The 20442-nt window shown below is 38.6% G+C and overlaps 1 protein-coding gene across 3 annotated transcripts in view; it reads left to right on the top strand.

Moving 5' to 3' along the window:
* The first annotated feature begins 220 nt into the window (after positions 1–220).
* The window catches only part of becn1 (beclin 1, autophagy related), a 42373-nt gene continuing 22151 nt past the window's right edge, over positions 221–20442 (top strand). For 2 of the 3 annotated variants that reach the window (XM_079476878.1, XM_079476877.1), the window contains exons 1-5: positions 221–282; positions 797–927; positions 5815–5879; positions 6699–6757; positions 7482–7572. In XM_079476878.1, coding sequence (XP_079333004.1) covers positions 801–927; positions 5815–5879; positions 6699–6757; positions 7482–7572 — 342 coding nt within the window. In that variant the 5' untranslated portion in view covers positions 221–282; positions 797–800. Of the gene's footprint in view, positions 283–796; positions 928–2309; positions 2354–5814; positions 5880–6698; positions 6758–7481; positions 7573–20442 lie in introns of all 3 variants that reach the window. The other variant, XM_079476879.1, reaches the window with a different exon arrangement.

The raw sequence follows: 20442 nt of genomic DNA, 5'->3' as shown, positions 1-20442 counted from the left end.
TGTAAACTCAAACATTATATTTCCTTCACTTACCCATGACAACAACGAAATGAGACTTCGAGAATTAAAATGCACAGCCATGCTGCGCAGTGTTGTGGCCTTTTGGCAAAGTCTTGAGTGACGTCGGTGGCCCGTTCCAACATGGCGGACGCGTCTACTGCCTGGAGAGCTTGAATGAGGCGTCTAGTCATTGATATCTAACGCATTTTCGTCACACGTCACTTCCGGTTAGAAAAGAGAACAGGAAATCAGCTGATTTTGTCAGGGGTCGGTTGCTAAAAGGTATGCTGGTGCTACTACAATTATCTTAATAATCGTAATGACATTACCTGGTTTGTGATAGTGAGAGTCTTAGTCACACAACGTTAACGGCATTCATTTCGTGTGTTTGGTTGTGACAATGCAGGAGATACCGCTAAGTGTTTGTCATATTAAAATATAAAAGCACCGCATTGCTTGCTTTGAGCGTGACGAGAGAAAACACAATAATTTTTAAAACGGGCGAATTGATTACAATGTTAATATTTTCAATCGGAAACAATGGTCTCAAAATAAACGTTGCTTATTTATTTGAATTTGATCGTTTCAGGTCGCACGCACAAGCAAGTTCTGGTCTTGAGTGTTTAATAATGCAAAACAAAACAAATAAAAATGTTATACAGATTTTTTAATGTACGTACGACAAAAAAAAAACGTAATACTACCACGATCCATTTTTAAAACCATGGTTTTACTGTAGTAAGATGTCAATAAACACTTCACTTTTAACTGTCGTTTTGTGTTATGTTTCCTACAGCATAATGGAGGGTTTGAAGTCCTCTAGCAGCACCATGCAGGTGAGTTTTGTATGTCAGCGCTGCAGTCAGCCCCTGAAGCTTGACACATCCTTTAACGTTTTAGACCGAGTGACCATCCACGAGCTCACGGGTATGACTATAACCACATAAATCACACACATCTCTCTTACCAGACCCTGTGTCTCAATCAGCTTCCTAAGCCATGAATCAGGGCATACTCGCATTGTACTGTACCGTAAGAATCATAAATGGTACAAATAAATTTTTAAAGGTGTCATAAATTAAGAAACCAACCTGAGCTCTTGTTATATAAAAGTTTGTTGTATTTAAACAAACATCGTGTAAGTGTCAGAACTGAAGTTGTCCTTGTTTCTGAAATGACAACTTTTATTGACACCAGGCCCAGCGAACACCAGGGGCCTGTACCATGAAGCTGGTTTAGGTGGCTAGCCAGCTATGTTTCAGTTTACTTTGTGCCAACCCTGGGTTTTAGGTACCATGAGAGTAGCTCGGCTTTATTCGGTGTTCGTCGCCATGGTATCTTACGCTGCACGGCTACCCTGCTCCGGGGCAGGTTATGTTCTGGATTCAAGATCTCAGACTGAAGTTTGACCAATCAGCTGTGAGCAAAGAAACATATAGATGACGTAACTGACTCACAGTGCGTGTTAGAATGGCTAGTTATTTTTTATACTGTTTAATAAAATAAAAATATTAATATACAAATATTAAAATATATATTACAAATATAAAATCAAACATTGGTTACTATATAGGTAAAATCTGATTTTACAGATTTGCTGGCTTTCCCTTACACTCACATGAAATTCAATTTACTTCCTTATATTCCACTTTTATTGTATCACATGTATTTGCATTGCATTTTTTACATTCTTGTCTGTGGTGCAGAACATCTAGGAACACTTTCAGTTTCACTGTATTAGGACATTTTTCTTTGTCCTGAACCGTAGTTTTTATTAAGGCTTCAATGAAATGACTGACCTGGTTAATGGCGCAAAGACTAGTCTATTAAAGGTAGAGGTTTATGCATTCTGTTGTAAAAGCAGGCAGTTTTATTAAGTGTAATTCTTATATTTTCTTCCGCTTCTCTGTGTTGCAGAACACACCGCTAATTTATAATTCTGAGCTCCGTCTTTTTTCTGCAAAAAAAAACTAGTTTTTATCATATCAGACTAAAAGGAGACCAACATGCAACCAGTCCGCGTTATTTTTTGGGCAACTTGTTTGACATGAACCATCAGTACACGGTGGATTTATTGATTTTAAACACGTAAGATGTCAGAGTTTACAATGCAGAAGCGGTGCGTGTCATTTGCCTGTGAAATTAGCTGTTTGCAGCTTTAACAAATTTGTACAGAAGTTCAGAAATATATGAGAATGAACGTTGCATGCAACTCCTCTCATGTGCACTCGGAAGGGAAATGATGAAGCAGATGTAAGGTTAACTTTCTTGCTTCTGCTGCCTGAATCGATGTTTTTTGTCTGTTCTAGTTCCACTGAGGACCCCGCGGATCCTGTTTGCCTACAGCACTACAGTAAATATGTGTACTATATAGTCTTTTAACTTGCGCATTAACACAATCAGCAGTGTTTCTGAAACACTTCTCTCTTGCGTAGACAGCAGAAACATATCAGTCCATGGCTGAAATTCATGTTTGTGTTCATATTGTGGAAATTGCTTTATCCATTTATAATGCGATTGGTTTAGCCATGCTGACGTCACTCGTTCATGTGCAAGCGCGCGCAAACTAATCTCAGCTTCAGGATCAAAGCTTGAGTTGACAAAGAAACTCTGTGAGCTGCTTCATGGTACAAACAAAGCTTGATCACGTTGGTTTGGTTTTGTCAACCCAAAACTAATCCAACTACCCTGAGTTTGTTCAGCTACATTCATGGTACAGGCCCCTGGTCTTGGAATGCACTTATCTATGATAGGTTGAACTCCGCCTCCACGGAAGAATGTCAACGACTACTTCTCTAGCTCCCCCCACTGGTTCGCGAATGATTTTATCCACACATAGTACAAACTCCCGCATTTGTGATGATTGACAAACTGGTAATCATAGCGACATATTTTTCGGCTAAAGATTCCTTTTTATCCATCAGTTTAAACTAAACTGCTGATGTGTGCTGTGTTTATGCTTAGAAGGCTGCAAAAAAGCGCTCTTTTGCTGTGTTGCCATGTTCATTATTAAGTGCTTTTATGCTTGTTGTTTGGTCCTAGATCAAAAAGCCTCGTCACTAAGGTCTTAAGAAATGGCATTTTGCAGATTTTTAAGATTTCTTTGTCTTTAGAATATATAAACAATATGCATTTTAAGTTTTTAGTTTTTTCTGTATTTTCAATATTTTCAATCCTGTCACGTCTAGGCCTGTTTCATATAGGCAAAAGTTAGGACTTCTTTCACTTTTATTTTTATTTTGAGCGACTAAGTAACAAACATGCAACAGTGTGCAGCGCCTGGTTGTGGAAGAACACAGTCGCTTCCTTAGGATTTTGATATTAGGAATGCATGGTTGAAGTTTATTTTTAAGTGGATTCCTGCTCACGTGGGTGAGACATTGAGCATTTGTTCGCTTTATTTTGATGTGGATTTCTTTGTAAACAAGGCACATGTAAATCCTGGATTGGCAGAGGCACGTCAATATTAATCCGACCGAAATCTTATGTGTGTAAAAATATATGCAAATATTGCTTTTCTAGAGATCGCTTTATACGTCCTGATTATGTGTAACCTACGTGTCTATCCAAGTTAACAGAAGGCTCCAACTAAGCACGAAAATGCAGGGTAGTGTTTTTGTGGGCACGTCAAATCGCTGTGAAGAAAAATGTGCCTTATCTTACCTTTGACTGGATAAAATAACAGTCCGTTTATGCTGCGTAAGCGTCATACACACACTCCCACTCAGGTATACTTGACTTGACAACAGGCAGGACCACCCTCATGTGGAGAAGAATGGGGGAAGGCGGAGCTTCTAGAGCTCCAAAATTGCATGGATTGCCATTTGCATTCCTGACAGTTTGCTTGGTCTGTGAGCTACGCTAAAGTTTGCATCTCGTAATTTGGCAAATAAAATACAGTAATCCGCTATTTGTAGTTAATAATGGCAGTGTGGCAAACAATTAATTTGATTTGAAGTTGAAGTTGAAATGCAACACAATCATAACTTGCCACAGAGTGCTGCTTTTAAATGTATAATAAGCGATATAAGCTATCCTACTGCTTTCTATCGTGAAAAATAAATGAATTGGCACTATTGTTGTACTGACACTGACAGGGAATTATCTATAATATGCTGATGTGTCAGTAAAAAATTCCCATTTCATATTAAATCAAGAATAATTTGTTAGCGTAAGTATTTTACTATGTATGTTAGCTTAATCATCACCATTACATGCGTTTACTTTCTAAACTCTAGCATGGAGTAAAATATATTTAATTAAACACCTCACAAATTACCAATAAGCTGTACTTTCTATTTTATTTCTTATTATTGGTTGATATTTGAAAAGGTTATTAAAATCGTTTTTGACACTATAACACTGATATTGGCTTATGTTTTTGTAATGCATTTTATCACGGTGATACTACCGTCTACCGTTATAAAAGCTTCATCAATTTCCGCCACAAAAAAATGTACTACTGGCACAAGCCCATTATTCTACATGACATTATTATTGCGCATAAGAAGAAATGATCAACATTCAAACAGATCACAATAAGTCTCTATAGGCAACTGAAATTATAGTGATATAATCTTCACAAATGGGATATTATTACTGCAGATTCAAAATGTTTGAATCTGCACATGTTGCATTCAATTAAGGAAGTGTAAAGGGCGATTTATGGTTACGTATCCTAGTCTACGCCATAGGGTGAGAATGGGTTTTTGTTCCTTCTTCTGCGTTGTTGTCTGCATGGACGGGCAATTACCACTAGTCATCAGTATCCATAGAACGGTTGCTTGTGTAACAAAGACAAGGGCAAAAGAATCAGCTTGTTGTGTATGTTGGCATAAGCAGTGATAGCAGCAAGTAAACAGTCACTTTTGTTGCAGCTTGATTTGTTTAATACAGAAGATCAAATAATTAACTTGGATCATTTATTCAATGGCAGCACCGACACGATGACCTACTTGCGGTGCGATTCGCACGAATGAGGTTGCGCGAATGACTCGAATTGCGCTTTCGCGTGATGCGCGAGTTGAAAAATCGGAACTTTGGCGAAAATTCTCGCTGCATTAACCAATCAGGAGCTTGCTCTAGTAGAGCCGCCAGCGAGCGGCAGATGCCCCTCCTATGACGCGAGGCCGTTTGTGATAACGAGCGTCAGCTGTTTTTGATTTTGTCTTGTTGTGCAAGCACTGTCAAGCTTGTGCAGAGGCTGCAGCTTTTTCCAGAGGGGAACTGGAATCCCCCGCTTAGGCCTGGTTTCAGTCGCTGAGGTGAGTTTTGGGTTCCTTGCCATCGTTTGCACACTGCTTTGCACTGTTTGCCTGGCCGGGGGGGCTGCTAGAATTTGAAAGTTTTATTTTAGTAACACTGCATATAAGAATTTATGATCTGTTTAATATACGACCTGTGTTATTCTCTCCTCTGTGTGGTTCTCGGTGATGGCCGCTGTGCATGTCTTTATGTGCATTCTTTTTTGTGTCTGAATCTGTGTGTCTGTCTGTCTTCTGTTTTGTTTTGCATAACTTGTATAGCCTTATATGTTTTGCTTATAGTCAATATGTTTCCGATGTACTTACCTGTGTTATCTGCACAATTTTTTAAATAAAATTTAAACTCCCTGGTTTTTGTGTTTTGGGTATTTTAAGGAAATTAACGTTTAACTTGCAGAATTCTTTAAATGAAAAGCCTTTAAAATGACAGACTTCCTTGCCAGTGCCCTGACTACTGCACAAGAGAGCTGATTGAGACACAAACTGAGATATCTTAAGTTAATTCATTAGGAAGCAGGTTGAGTATGACTTGTCTTTTTTTCACATGCAGCTCCATTAGTACCTGTGGCTGCCAGTAAACAGTCAGGCAGCTATGAAGTCAGCAGTGTGCCTGAGGTGAGTATACCATTGATGTAGTTCAGCCAAGGGGCGGCATTTGCACATGGCAGTCGCCAAACCCTGGCATTCAGAAAAAAGCTATGGAAATAAAAAGCTCATTGTGTTGCTTATTAAAGTCAGACTATTCAAATATTTTTATAAGACCTGATCTAAACAAAGGTAGGCGGTACCGGTCCTAGAAGTCTTGGGCCCCTAAGCAAACCTTGGCGAAAGAACCATGTCATAATATTAAGAGGTTCATCTTAAGAGAAAGTTTCCGAGTCTTGAAGCCACAGCACAGAAAGCACGATCACCTTTTGTCCTAAGATGTTTTCTAGGGATAGTTAGAAGGTCCCGTTCAGAGGACCTTATAGACGGACCAGGAGAATGTACATGTAAAACTTTCCAGCAGGTGTCACTACTGTTTGCGGGTGTATATTACAATTGATGGATGTTATTTTTTTTCTTTTTCTTATTTGAGTAAATAAGTGTACATTTATTATCTCATTCTAATTGCAGGTAGATTTATGTTATAATCTTACTAGGTCGCAGATATGTTTATTGTTATTCCTAGTTACCAGATTGTGTATTTGTATGTGTGTAGTTGGCAAAATGTCTAGCAAAATGCTGGCTACATCATGAATGAGGAGTAAAACTGTAAAAACAGCAAATAAACAATTATGTACATTTTTTAAATGATAAACAATATTCATGTTTGTAGTTCTGAAATTTATATGCAAAAATGCTTCGAATTAAGTTTATGTAATCAAATAACTAAAACTGTCAAATGACAATAAGTATCTTGCAGATGTTGTATAAACATATTTATTCTTTCAGGAGACTTTTTTGGAGAGCAAACAGGATGCCGTTGCCCGGAAATATATTGCATCTACAAGGTAGGATCCCCTGCATGTGCAAAGTTATTAAACTGTGTAACATACGTAATGTTGGATGTATATATATTAATAAGAAATAACTGCTATGAACCTTGTACTGCCAAACAAATATTGTAATACTGTAATATATAGTGGGTACGGAAATAGTGAATACTTTCCATTCATAGAAAAATTATTATGGGAAGGGTGCCCCAGATGCCCCCAACAGGGTTTTAAATTGTATGTGTGTCACCTTTTTCATCTCATCCGAGTTTTCAGGTCTGCTATATATACACTCACTACTTTTTACAAGCATCAACATCAAAACATTATATTTCACTGAGCACAAGACCAGGATTGTCTCTGATCACTCATCAGGTGTTCTAACCTCTTTAGGCATTATAGGTGAAGACTTAGATCTGTGATCTTGGCAAACAGAAGGTTGCAAAAGTGTTGAATGAAATGATGTGGTTACGAAAACATTTATTTCATAAGAGATTCCCCCATCTAAAATTTGTATTCTCTAATGAAAGATTAGTTTTTTATTAGTGTACAATTTTAATTAAAAGATCAAAGGCTTAATGATGCACTAATAGAAAAAAAAATGTTAAAGCCTTAATAATTTTCACAGCCATCTCTGGTCATATCATATTTACCTAGGGAATGAATAATATTGAGCACAATTGTATAAAGTGATTCAGTTGTAATATAGTACAATTAACATGCTGGTTTTTATGTGCTGTAGGTTGATGTCGACTGAAAGCACAAACAGCTTCACTCTTATTGGAGAAGCTTCAGATGGAGGAACTATGGAGAACTTGAGCCGGAGACTAAAAGTACAACTTCACATTTTTCCATTGTATCACTCTCCGTTAAGTGTTCTGAGTTGAGCCATGTGGTAAAAGGTTATGCAATTTGGCACACACGCTCACTGTATAGAAATAATCCACATCACAGACCGTGCTCGATACGCAGAATCAATAATTTGATAGTTTGTTTTTAGTATTTTTGTTTGTAATGTTTTGCTCCTGGTTTTCTATTATTGGTGCTGCTAACAACTTTTAATTGTTTAACAATTTAATTGTTTAAACCAAATTTGCAGTTATTGGCACAATTTGTAGAAAATGTCTTCACAAAGCTGACTGTTTGTCACACTGTAAGTGCAGGGCTTGACATTAAGAATTGTCATTTGGTTGTCCTTCAGACAACGAAATTTGTCATTCACTTGTCCCGAGTACAAAGATAACTTGTCCAAAGATATTTTTTTATTTCGTTTGAATAATAATATAACATTAAGTCAAGTTTGCTTCAAAGCGGATAGTAGTTAAAATGCTTAGGTCACCTGAATTTGGTTATAGGCCTACACTTAATAACTGCTACAAAACATTGCAAACAGTAATTATTATTAGTGATAAGGCACTTATCACATAGCACTGGTGTTAGAGAGGCTTAACGTTTGGTAGCTAAGGCTGAACAGTAGAAGCACATGTATAAATCGTCTGTTGTCATCATTAAAAAAAATATGCATGTGCAGTTCATCATGAATAGGCAGATAACTGACAAAATACATTAATGTCACATACAGATGGATAAATAAGGGCCATATCATTTTTATCTAAATTTGTTCTGTTTTTTTCCTTATTACTATACAACAGTAAAATTCTTAGACAATAGTCTTTTCAAACTTTACTATAGTATACAGTGTTTATCAATTTACGACAAGGGCACAAATATTTTCAATAGTAAATAGTATAGTTCACTACAGTCTGAGTTTTCATTTTAACATGAGTTTTGACGGGTCTTCTGGAAAATGCTAGTTTTTGTGTGTTTGCAAATAGGATCACTCAAACAGTAAAACGCTTGTAAAATACACTCTCAGAGGAACTCTTGAGATGAAGTTAATGTGTTCATATCTTCATACAGTGCACACGCAGGTACATCCTCGACCATTACTTTTGTGGTATGTTAAACTGTGCACATAATTCATTTAAATAAAAGGTTTCCGTGTCTGCATCTAACGTTAGTTACATGGACTCAGTACAGTGTGCCATTGATTATTGTCACACATAAACAAGCACAACCACGACAAACGCACTTCACACAAACATGCAGCTCTGTTTAATGAATGTATTCTTATTATTATACATATGTCGCACCATTGTTCTTTTTTCAAGTTTTTACAAAATTACCTCTCATTTGCCCATAAAAAACATAAATTTTTCCCGGACAACAGTAATGTAGAGCCCTGAACTGCTGTGCAGTAAATTTGTTATCCATTTTCTTAGTTGAAACCATTAATCTATAAAATGTTATTTATACCATATTAATAGGAGCCCAGGTAGCAGGAGAGCATGTGAAAACCATTGAATAATTTGTTAATGCATCAATATTTCCTGTAGCTCAGCGGTTACAGACCATGGCATTAGCAACGCCAAGGTCATGAGTTCGATCCAAGGGATTGCACATGCTCAGAAACAAATGTAAGTTACGCTGAATAAACCGTCTGCCAAATGCATACATGTAAATATCACATTTGCATTTTTTTCCGAAATTTCAACAAATCCCCATTAGTTTGAAAATGTTGTATTGGCTACAATAAGTGTCTAAATAGTTGTACCTTAACATACAACATAAAAATGTATTTACATATTTACTAAGTTCTAAAGTGTGATAAGTAGAAAGACATTTCTAAGAATGTGTGCTGTCTTCTCCTGTGGCCCTAAGTGCCCTTTTTTGTTTCGGCCACGTGCCCCTCAAAATGTCTGTCCAGACATATTTTAGCAGGGATCTTGAATGGATGCCTTCTCGGAGGTGGGGGTAGGGTTGAGAGGGGCACCTTAGAGTCAAGTCAAGTCAGCTTTATTTATATAGCGCTTTTTACAATTTTCATTGTTACAAAGCAGCTGTACAAGAAAACATTGACTATAAGTAAAACATAAAAGGTTATGGAAGTCAAAACACAGGTCAAATATCAGACACACAATAAATTCCTATATGCAGTGTTAATTAAGATTATCAAATTCTAGCAGACCCCCCGGCCAGGCAAACAGTGCAAAACAGTATGCAAACGGTGACGAGGAACCCAAAACTCCATAGTAGGAGGAAAAAACCTCAAGAGGGAAACCAGGCCTAACCAGGGGATTCCAGTTCCCCTCTGGCAAAAACTGCTGCCTCTGCACAAGCTCGACAGTGCTTGCACAACAAGGCAAAATACAAAAGTTAGATTTAATTAATTAATAATCTAATAGCGACTGAAGATTTGTAGTGTCGCCACGTCCTTCGTCCAGCATTTGTCAGGTCTGGGAATGGATTGAGCCCTGCCCACTCCGGTAACCTTGGACTGCATCCTGCCCGCTCTAGTAACCTTGGAACAATGAGACAAGACTGGCTGAGAGTAGAGTACTGTTCTGCACTCTTTGATGCAACAAATGCATCAGTTGTTATTGGAAGTGTCCCTGGTTCCGGTTGATCTAACTAGTGGAGCCTAGATCTTTGAAATATATGTATTATGATAGTGTAGTGTATGCAAGATTAAAAAGATGCGTCTTTAGTCTAGATTTAAACTGACAGAGTGTGTCTGCCTCCCGGACAGTGCAGGGAAGACTGTTCCAAAGTTTAGGCGCTAGATTGGAAAAGAATCTGCCGCCTGCACTTGATATTGAAATTCTAGGTATTACCAACTGACCTGACACCTGAGAGCATAGTGCACGTGATGGACTATAATACGTGAGAAGTTCTCTCAATGAGTGAGGAGCTAAACCAAGCAAGGCTTTATAGGTAATAAGCAAGATTTTAAAGTTTATGCGATGCTTTATCGGTAACCAGTGCAAGGTTAACAGAACCGGGCTAATATGCTCATACTTTTTTTGTACGTGTAAGAACTCGAGCTGCCGCATTTTGGACCAGTTGGAGTTTTTGTAATAGGCTTGCAGGGCAACCACCTAATAGTGCATTACAGTAATCTAGTCTTGATGTCATAAAGGCATGTATAAGCTTCTCTGCATCTGATGGTGACAGCATATGACGTAGTTTAGATATATTTTTAAGATGGAAAAACGCAATTTTACAGGTGTTGGCGACCTGGTTCTCAAATGACAGAATACTATCGAATATAAAGCCAATATTCTTAGCTGAAGATGAGGGTTTTATGGAAGATCCATCAATAGTTAAGCAGTATTCTTGGTTGTAACGAAGGGCGGTTTTCGGTCCGATAAGTAACACTTCAGTTTTGTCCGAGTTTAGTAATACAAAATTGCTACTCATCCACTTTTTTATATCGACTATGCATTCCACTATTCGATGGAATTGCTGTGTTTCATGAGGCTTCGAGGAAATATAAAGTTGCGTATCATCAGCATAACAGTGAAAGCTTACTCCGTGTCCCTTTATTATATCTCCTAGAGGTATCATGTATAATGCGAAGAGCATAGGCCCTAAGACTGAGCCCTGTGGTACACCGTACTGGGCTAGCGATTTGCGTGATATCTCATTGTTTATTGCTACATATTGAAAACGGTCGCATAAATAAAATCTAAGCCATTTCAAAGCTATTTCCTTCATACCGACATCATTTTCGAGTCTATGTAAGTGGTGGGCTGTGGTCAATGGTGTTGAATGCAGTACTAAGATCTAGCAGCACCAATAAGGAGATACAACCTCGGTCGGACGCCATAAGCAGATAATTTGTAACTCTAATCAGAGCAGTCTCTGTACTGTGATGTGCTCTAAATCCAGACTGGAAATCTTCATTAATCTCATTCCTTTGGAGGAAGGAACATATTTGAGTTGAGACTACTTTTTCCAGAACTTTAGATAAGAAAGGTAGATTCGAAATAGGTCTGTAGTTAACTAGTTCTCCAGGGTCCAGATGGGGTTTTTTGACAAGGGGCCTTATAACAGCCACCTTATATGCTTTAGGCACATGTCCTAATGTCAGAGATGAGTTAATAATGCTAAGTAGAGGATCTATAATTTCTGGGAGCATCTCTTTCAGTAGATTTGTAGGTATAGGGTCTAGCATGCATGCAGTCGATTTAGATGATCTAATGATTTTAGATAGTTCATCGTGATCTATAGTAGAAAATAAACGTAATTTCTCCTTAGAGGCGCTGTAGTTAGTCGTTTGTTCAGCGGGATTCACTTCTGGTTGCATAGTTATAATTTTTTCTCGAATATCTTGGATTTTATTTGTGAAATAGTTCATAAAATCATCACTGCTATGCTGATATACAGAATCAGAAGTCGCTGACAATTTATTTTTGGTTAATTTAGCCACTGTATCAAATAAAAACCTAGGGTTATGCTGGTTTTCTTCTATTAGTGATGAAAGGTAGGCGGATCTAGACGTTTTTAGGGCTTTCCTGTATTTTTTAATACTATCCTTCCAGGCAGTACGAAATGCCTCTAATTTAGTTTTCTTAAAGTTGCGCTCCATTTTTCGTGCCGCTTTCTTTAGAGCCTGAGTGTGTTCATTATTCCACGGTGTCGGTCTGTCATTTTTAATCTTCTTTAAGCACAGAGGGGCAACTATGTCTAGCGTTTCCGAGAAGGTGGCATTAATATTTTGAATGGTAAAGTCAAGATCTTCAACGTTATTACTCATGCTAGAGATTTGAGACAATTCAGGCAAATTATCAAGAAATGCACCTTTTGTAGTCGAAGTTATTGTTCTGCAATATTTGTAACTTGGAGTTTGATTTGCCACCATTGGGTAGTGAAGCAAGCATGATACCAGATAATGATCCGAAATGTCTTCGCTCTGCTGAAGGATTTTTACGTCGTCCACGTTTATACCGTAAGACAATATTAAATCTAAAGTATGATTACGAAGGTGAGTAGGTCCTGACACATGTTGACTAACGCCCATGGAGTTAAGAGTGTCTTTAAAAGCCATTCCTAAAGCATCTGTATCATTATCTACATGAATGTTAAAGTCACCAACAACATAAGTTCTGATAAGAACCCACCAAATTCTTTAATAAAATCTGTGTGGTGCCCTGGAGGCCTATATACAATAGCCAGAATACATTTTAAAGATGTTTTGTCCTTAGTATTAGGTATTGATGCATAAAGTACCATGACTTCAAAAGAATTGTATTTAGGAGTAGACTTCTGAGAAATGCTAAAAGAGTTACGGTAAAGTGCAGCAACACCTCCCCCTCTGCCTTTTAGGCGAGGCTCGTGTTAATAATAATAATCTTGGGGGACAGACTCATTTAAAGCAATATAATCATCTGGCTTTAGCCATGTTTCTGTCAGACAGAGCATGTCTATTTTATGATCTGTTGTCATATCGTTAACAAAGTGCTTTATTACAGAGAGATCTAATATTTAGCAATCTGAGTCGTAACAGTTGATTATCGGTATTATGTTCATGTTTAGTTAGTTTAACGTTAATTAAATGACCTTTGAGAGGTTTACGCATTATTTTATGTTTGCTAATCCGGGGTACAGACACAGTCTCTATTTTATGATGTTTGGGAGAAAGTATTATCGCATGTTGTGTATTTATTGTGTTCTGCAACGTGAGATGGCCAGCAGACCGTTGGTTAAGCCATTCTGTCTGCTCCCTGACCTGGGCCCCAGTGAGTCAAGTTTTACCATTAAGACTATGTGCCATATTTCTAGACAGTAGAAAAGCTCCAGCCCAGGAGGGGTGGATACCATCACTTTTCAACATGTCAGGTCTACCCTCAAAACTCTTCCAGTTATTTATAAAAACAATATCATTCTGCAGGCACCACTCAGACAACCAGCCATTTAGATATGATAATCTGCTATGTATCTCATCACCACGATAAACAGGGAGGGGGCCAGAGAATATTACAGTGTCTGACATCGTGCTTGCGAGCTCACACACCTCTTTAATATTATCTTTTGGGATCTCCGATTGACGGAGTCGAACATAATTTGTGCCGACGTGAATAACAATCTTACTGAATTTACAATTAGCCTTAGCCAGCATATTTAAATTTGACTTGATGTCAGGCGCTCTGGCTCCCGGTAAACATTTGACTATGGTGGCTGGTGCCTCTATGTTAACGTTCCGAACAATAGAATCACCGATAAATTTCAGCAGGTTTCTCATTCGGTGCATCACTGAGCGGGGCAAACCTGTTCGAGACTGTAGTCGGAACGGTTGAGTAGTGTTTTGACCTGCGACTACGCCGTCTCAGTCACAAAGCTTCCCAGCTGCGGGGGTTGTTCAACCGGAACCGAACTGTGCGCGCTAATATTGCTTGCATCCAAAGTGTTTTCTAATCTCATTACATTCTTACTATCCTCAGATAAAGATTGGATGCGAGACTCTAATTCTGAGATCTTCTCTGTCAGCCTAGCTATTTCCCTGCATTTATCGCATGTAAAGCCCTCGCCGCTGACAGAGAAGGCTAAGCTAAACATTTGACATTAGGTGCAAGTGACAATAATAAGAGAAGCGGGTTTGAAGAGTAATTCCAATTTACCAAGGCTGCTCGGTGATTCTTAGTATATACGCTTAAGAGAGAAACCGTTAGCACACAAGAAAACTAGAAGGCTAGATGATATTTAGCAGTGTAAACAGAAAGCCCGCTGGCACGCTTGTGCTATGCTAAGGGCGCTGAGTGTTTTGGTTTAAGATGTTTTTGATGCACACAAAGATAATATTCTGGAATTGATAACAACAACTCACGGAGCTCTTGGTCAACTGCTAATAAGTACAGCTTCTACCGTTAGTATTTTAAACTTTAAAAGTTTTATTAAATCATTTTCTAAAAACATAGTTCAATTTAATTCAGTTTATTCAAACATAGATACTGCCTAACAGTGCAAAACAGCCTGAAAGTCAACATGTATATTAAAGGAGTCCAAAAAAACACTGCCTAATGCAGTGCAAAAAATTCCTGAAAGGCAACATATAGTTTGAAGACGTTACTTCAAAAATATATCCTTGCTAATACACCTATCCTGAGAGGCAACATGTAGTTTCAAGTAAAATCAAACATAAATAATGCCCAACAAGAACAGTGCACAAAAATATTGGGGGACTGTGTCACAAATTTTAAGTAACTTCACAAAGTTGTAGTTACATTTCAAGAAGGGTAGTGCATGACAACAATAATAGTATTTTAGAAAAGGCAAAGTGTTTATGTCTTTTATTACGAAATGTTTTAACTGAGAAAGCATGACAAAATGTAAAATGTATACAGTAAAGGTCTAATGAGGAAACGTGTTGTTTACTATCTGTTATCAATTTCCGTGGATGTAAAATTTACATCTGACTAATGTTGACGTTTACTGCCACCGTAGGTAACTTACATTAGCACCATTAGCTTTTGACATAAGCATTTTTATATGGGAAGCCAAACAATCCAAAAATGGTACGAGACAGCGGGGTTTGACAGAGCTTGGGCCGTGCTGACATGTCATCTGCGCGAATCAATGGACCGAGCGGACGCGTTTCCTAGCACCACCATATTATTACCATATGTGCTAGCCGATAGCTTCAGCTCTAGGGGTGATGTCTAATGTGAGTCGTTGAATGTAACAAAGGCTCGTCGGAGAGTCACAGGATGTTATCTCTTGAGGTGCTCTTGCATCGCAGTCGTGCTGCCATGGTATGCCATTATTTTGTTACAGAGTGAACAAATCACTGTTTTGTCCGAACTCTGTTTGAAGTTTTCCCACACTTAAACATATTAAATAAAACCAGACCACGATTATGTTATCTTGTCATTTGCACTATGCTCGGGAGCACAATCCGCCATTACTCCAAATAACTGTAATTCTCAAACCACGGTCCTGTCTTATTTTAGTGAGTTGCTCTTGTTGCTGCAATGACACTCCATATGCGTTATCCATTGCAGAAGAGCTAAATGGGTCTCGAACCCAGTCAAAGACTTCAGGTGAAGTGTAAGGGGGGAAAAAAATCAAGAATTTTTCTTGGAGAGTTGAATTAACTCACACAATGCCGCACAAAGTTGTCTGAATGTCCAGTTGTACGAGCATTGCGTTAACAACGCAAGGTTGTGGGTTCGATCCCAGGGGATTGCACATACCTATGTATAAATGTATAGGATAATGCAATGTAAGGCGCTTTGTATAAAAGTGTCTGCCAAATGTGTAAATGTAAAAATGTCCATCTTGGGCAAGGGGAAACACATCAAGAGCTTCTTTCTACATGTTGTTTGCCACAGGGCAAGTTTTGATCTGAATCCATGCACTTTGATGCTAGTTAGTACATTTTCATTTTTCCCTTCTATTCGCTTGTTCAGTTCATTGAGGTGTGCAAAAATCTCTGCCATGTATGCCAGACACCATTCCTCATCTGGCAACAGCAATGCGTACTGTGATTTTTCAGCTGTTAAGAAGGTTTTCAGTTAATCCTGCGTACACGCGCGACAAGTTAACCACAGGCCAGCCATCAAACCTCCGTATGAAGCAAAGTTGTATGGTGTTGCCCCATCTCCTCACATAAGATGGCAAATAGTCAGCTTTTTAAAGGTCTTGTTTTTATAAAGTTGACAATGCGCACTGCACAGTCCAACACATCCGACAGCTCCTTTGGTAACGTCTTGGCAATAAGTGCCTTGCGAGACAAAAAACAGTGCGTGAATGTGACATTCCGATTTTTTTCTTTGACTACTGAAGAATCCCTTGGAAGCCCCAGTCATGTATGCTGCTCTGTTGGTACACACACACTCACACATTTTTCCCATTTTAGTCCTCCTTGTTCAATGTAATCGGATGTCACTGAAAATATTTCCTCTCCTGTTGTTTATGATGACAACTCTTTGCAAGAAGAAGAATTCTCACCACCCACAAAGCGCACATTTCCTAATAGCTAAGCATTCCCACTTATGTCTGATGACTCATCAATTTGAAGTGGAAAATGTACGCTAGGTTTTATTTTGTCCAGTACAACACTCTCAATGTCAGTGGACAGATGCACATCAATTTCATCTGGCAATTGAATTGTTTGAAAGGGGCACTTTTGCATTTTCTTTGACAGCATTTGGACCCAACATTGTTTTTACAATTGCTTTGCATGCAGGCAGAATTAATGACTCCAGGTAGCTAGCTTCCAGAGTTAAAGTTTTCTGTTATGCCATTGCGTTTTCATATAGCATGTCAAGGAATGTAGTGGCCAGCACACCAAAATCAATGTAAGGCTCTATCTTCTGCTTATATTTGTGCATTGATACAAAACTTTGTATATGTCATAAGGTTATATCATGCACAGTTTTGTCACAATACTATCCAGTTGGTCCAAAGATATAGATATCACTATTTTTGCTTAAAACTTCTAAAATAATAACTTCTATTGTGGAACTTTTCTGAGGAATTAAGTCATGGCTTGTCTTTGAAGTTTTTTATCAATACTTGCAATCAGGATCAACTCAAAACAGAATGACAGTTATGAATTTGAAGAGAGTGGAGCCCTTCTCTTTGTCTTACACGCGTATTTATTCAGAATCAGAAAGAGCTTTATTGCCAAGTATGCTTGCACATACAAGGAATTTGTTTTTGTGACATAACCTTCCAGTACACAGAGACAACAACACACAGACAAAAAAAATAGGCAAATAAATAAGTTTATAAACAATTGTGCTAGAAATTATAATGGGATAGGATTAAGTAGATGCAGGGATGTACTAGGATGGAGGGGTAACAATAAATATAAGGATATTGCACATTTTTATTGCATAAGTGGGGAACATTTAACTGTTCATGAGGTAGATTGCCTGGGGGAAGAAACTGTTCTTGTGCCTGACTGTCCTGGTATTTGCGGCTCTGAAGCGCCGGCCAGATGGCAAAAGTTCAAAGATGGGGTAACTTGGATGTGAGGGATCCAGAGTGATTTTCCTAGCCCTTTTCCTCACTCTGGATGTATACAGTTCTTGAAGGGTGTGCAGGGGAGTACCAATAATCCTTTCAGCAGTCCGAACCGTTCTCTGTAGACTTCTGATGTCTGATTTTGTAGCTGAACCAAACCAGACAGTTATTGAAGTGCACAGTACAGACTCAATGACGGCTGAGTAGAACTGTTTCAGCAGCTCCTGTGGCAGGTTAAACTTCCTCAGCTGGCGAAGGAAGTACATCCTTTGTTGGGCCTTTTTCACAATTGAATCAATGTGATTGTCCCACTTCAGGTCCTGAGAGATGGTGGTTCCCAGGAATCTGAATGAGTCCACTGCAGCCACAGTGCTGTTCATGATGGTGAGTGGGAGGAGTGAAGGGGGGTTTCTTCTGAAGTCCAGGATCATCTCCACTGTTTTGAGCGTGTTCAGAACCAGGTTGTTAAGACTGCACCAGACAGCCAGCTGCTCAACCTCTTGTCTGTAAGCAGACTCGTCACCGTCCTGGATGAGGCCGATGACTGTAGTGTCGTCTGCAAACTTCAGGAGCTTGACAGAATGGTCTTTAGAGGTGCAGTCGTTGGTGTACAGTGAGAAGAGCAGGTGGGAGAGAACACATCCCTGAGGGGGGAGCAGCTGTTTGACATGAATTTCCCCAGTCTCACTAACTGTTGCCGATCTGTCAGAAAGCTGGTGATCCACTGACAGATAGAGCTAGGAACAGAGAGCTGTCTGGAGGGCTGTTGGGATGATGGTGTTGAAAACCGAACTAAAGTCCACAAACAGGATCCTCACATAAGTCTCTGTTTTATCCAGATGTTGCAGGATGAAGTGCAATCCCATGTTGATTGCATCATCCACGGACCAGTTTGCTCGGTAAGCAAACTGCTCGGGGTCCAGTAAGGGTCCAATGATGTCCTTCAGATAAGCCAGAACCAGTTTTTTAAACGACTTCATGATGACAGACGTAAGAGCCACAGTTCTGTAGTCGTTAAGTCCTGTTATCTTGGGTTTCTTTGGAACGGGGATGATGGTGGAGTGTTTGAAGCAGGAAAGCACTTTACACAACTCCAGAGATCTGTTGAAGATCTGTGAAAAGATGGGGTCCAGCTGGTCAGCACAAGTTTTCAGACAGGCTGGTGTAACGCCATCTGGGCCTGGTGCTTTACTTCTTTTGTTCTTCCTGAAGACCGTCATCTTCACAGATTTGAAGAGCAGGAGGTGTGGAGAGGGGGATTGAAGGAGGTGTTAACGGTTGTGTAGAGAGATTGTCGGAATGGGTTTTGGGGGTTTCAAATCTACAATAAAACTCGTTCAGGTCGTTAGCAAGTCGTTGATTAGCCTCAGTCATGGCTTGTCTTTGAAGTTTTTTATCAATACTTGCAATCAGGATCAACTCAAAACAGAATGACAGTTATACATTTGAAGAGAGTGGAGCCCTTCTCTTTGTCTTACACACGTATTTATTCCCTTACTGTAACTCTCAAAGTCCAATATTTGCCCTTATATGGCTTTATCTTTGTCTTCCCAGTACTTAGATTTTTGTCTACAGACTACCCAAAATCTCTTGGGGGTGTAGGTGTTACCATTTTTGTAGAGTTGCTACTCCACTGTCTGGCAGGAAACTATATAGACATACATTTCTAAAAATATTGTAAGCATTTAAGTCACAGGCACATTTCTGCCATGAATTACTTCCTTGGAAAAAATATATTATTGTCAAAGTTAAAAAAACACGTATCTATGCACAGTATATGCATGCAACTATCTTTGCTAAAAGATAATTGAATAAGAGTAAACATTTCCGGTCACACAACATTCCCCCTTCAATCACTATGCTCATAAGCTGCGATAAGCCACTTCATCATACTGTAAATGGTGGTGGGAAGTTGCATATCTTCATAAATAGCATCAACTGATTGAATGCCCAACCTTATCATTAAGGGTGCTGATCACCAATAACCCATTTTTAGAACCAGTTCAGGATCACAGATGACCGATCACAGGATCTATATGAAGCCTTCTATTTATCATGTAGAATTATTTATTTAACAATTTCAAAGAACAGTGTATATTACCTAATGAATTGAGAGATGGAAAGGAATCATAAATTGACAACTTGCAAACAGCATATTCCTCTCCCTTTTTAGAAAGTAAACAAGAATGTTAGAAGCTTTCGGAACAGCTTAGAGTATAACATAGCTTTCCTGTTTAAAACAAAACAACAGAATAAAACGAACGCATACAAACTACAAATTCTGGAGACCCATTTAAATGCGGGAGTGAATGCCCTGATAGCTCCATGTGTCCACATTTGTGATGATCAAAATCTGCAAAAGCAAAGACTTCTTTCACTGCTGTTTTCTAGCACCTCACATATACAGACGAAAACACATCTCTGATGGGCGTTTAGATAAGTCATGTATATAGTTATTGAGTTTGGTTCTGTACACTGCGTATATTTTTGGTAAAGGCTTTGGTGACTATCTGCATTGTTTGGGGGATAATTCAATAGCAGAATGCAGTTATCACTCTGGTAAAAAACATTTATCTGCAGCAGATAAAGGTTAATTAATATGCATAAGTAAATGTTTTGAATTTGAGTAGCTCTCAATATGAAAAAAATAATTATGATAGTAATAACAATGTTCTTTAAATAGGCTATATCTCTTGAAAAGTAATCATTTGTCTGTATGGTGCATAACAAAATAAACTACTCTACCATTAGGAGGCATAATAAATATATTTCAAATCATAATTAAATCTCCATAATAATTCTAGTAGTACCTCCGGGCCATGTAATTTTCTACAAACCGACCCGGCCCCCAATTAAAGACAGGGAGAATTATGTGGCCCTTGCAGAAGAAAGTT

The sequence above is a fragment of the Barbatula barbatula genome (assembly GCF_947034865.1).
Source record: "Barbatula barbatula genome assembly, chromosome: 16".
NCBI lineage: Eukaryota > Metazoa > Chordata > Actinopteri > Cypriniformes > Nemacheilidae > Barbatula > Barbatula barbatula.
The sequence above is the reverse complement of the archived record's forward strand: the minus strand, read 5'-3'. Positions and strand labels throughout refer to the sequence as shown.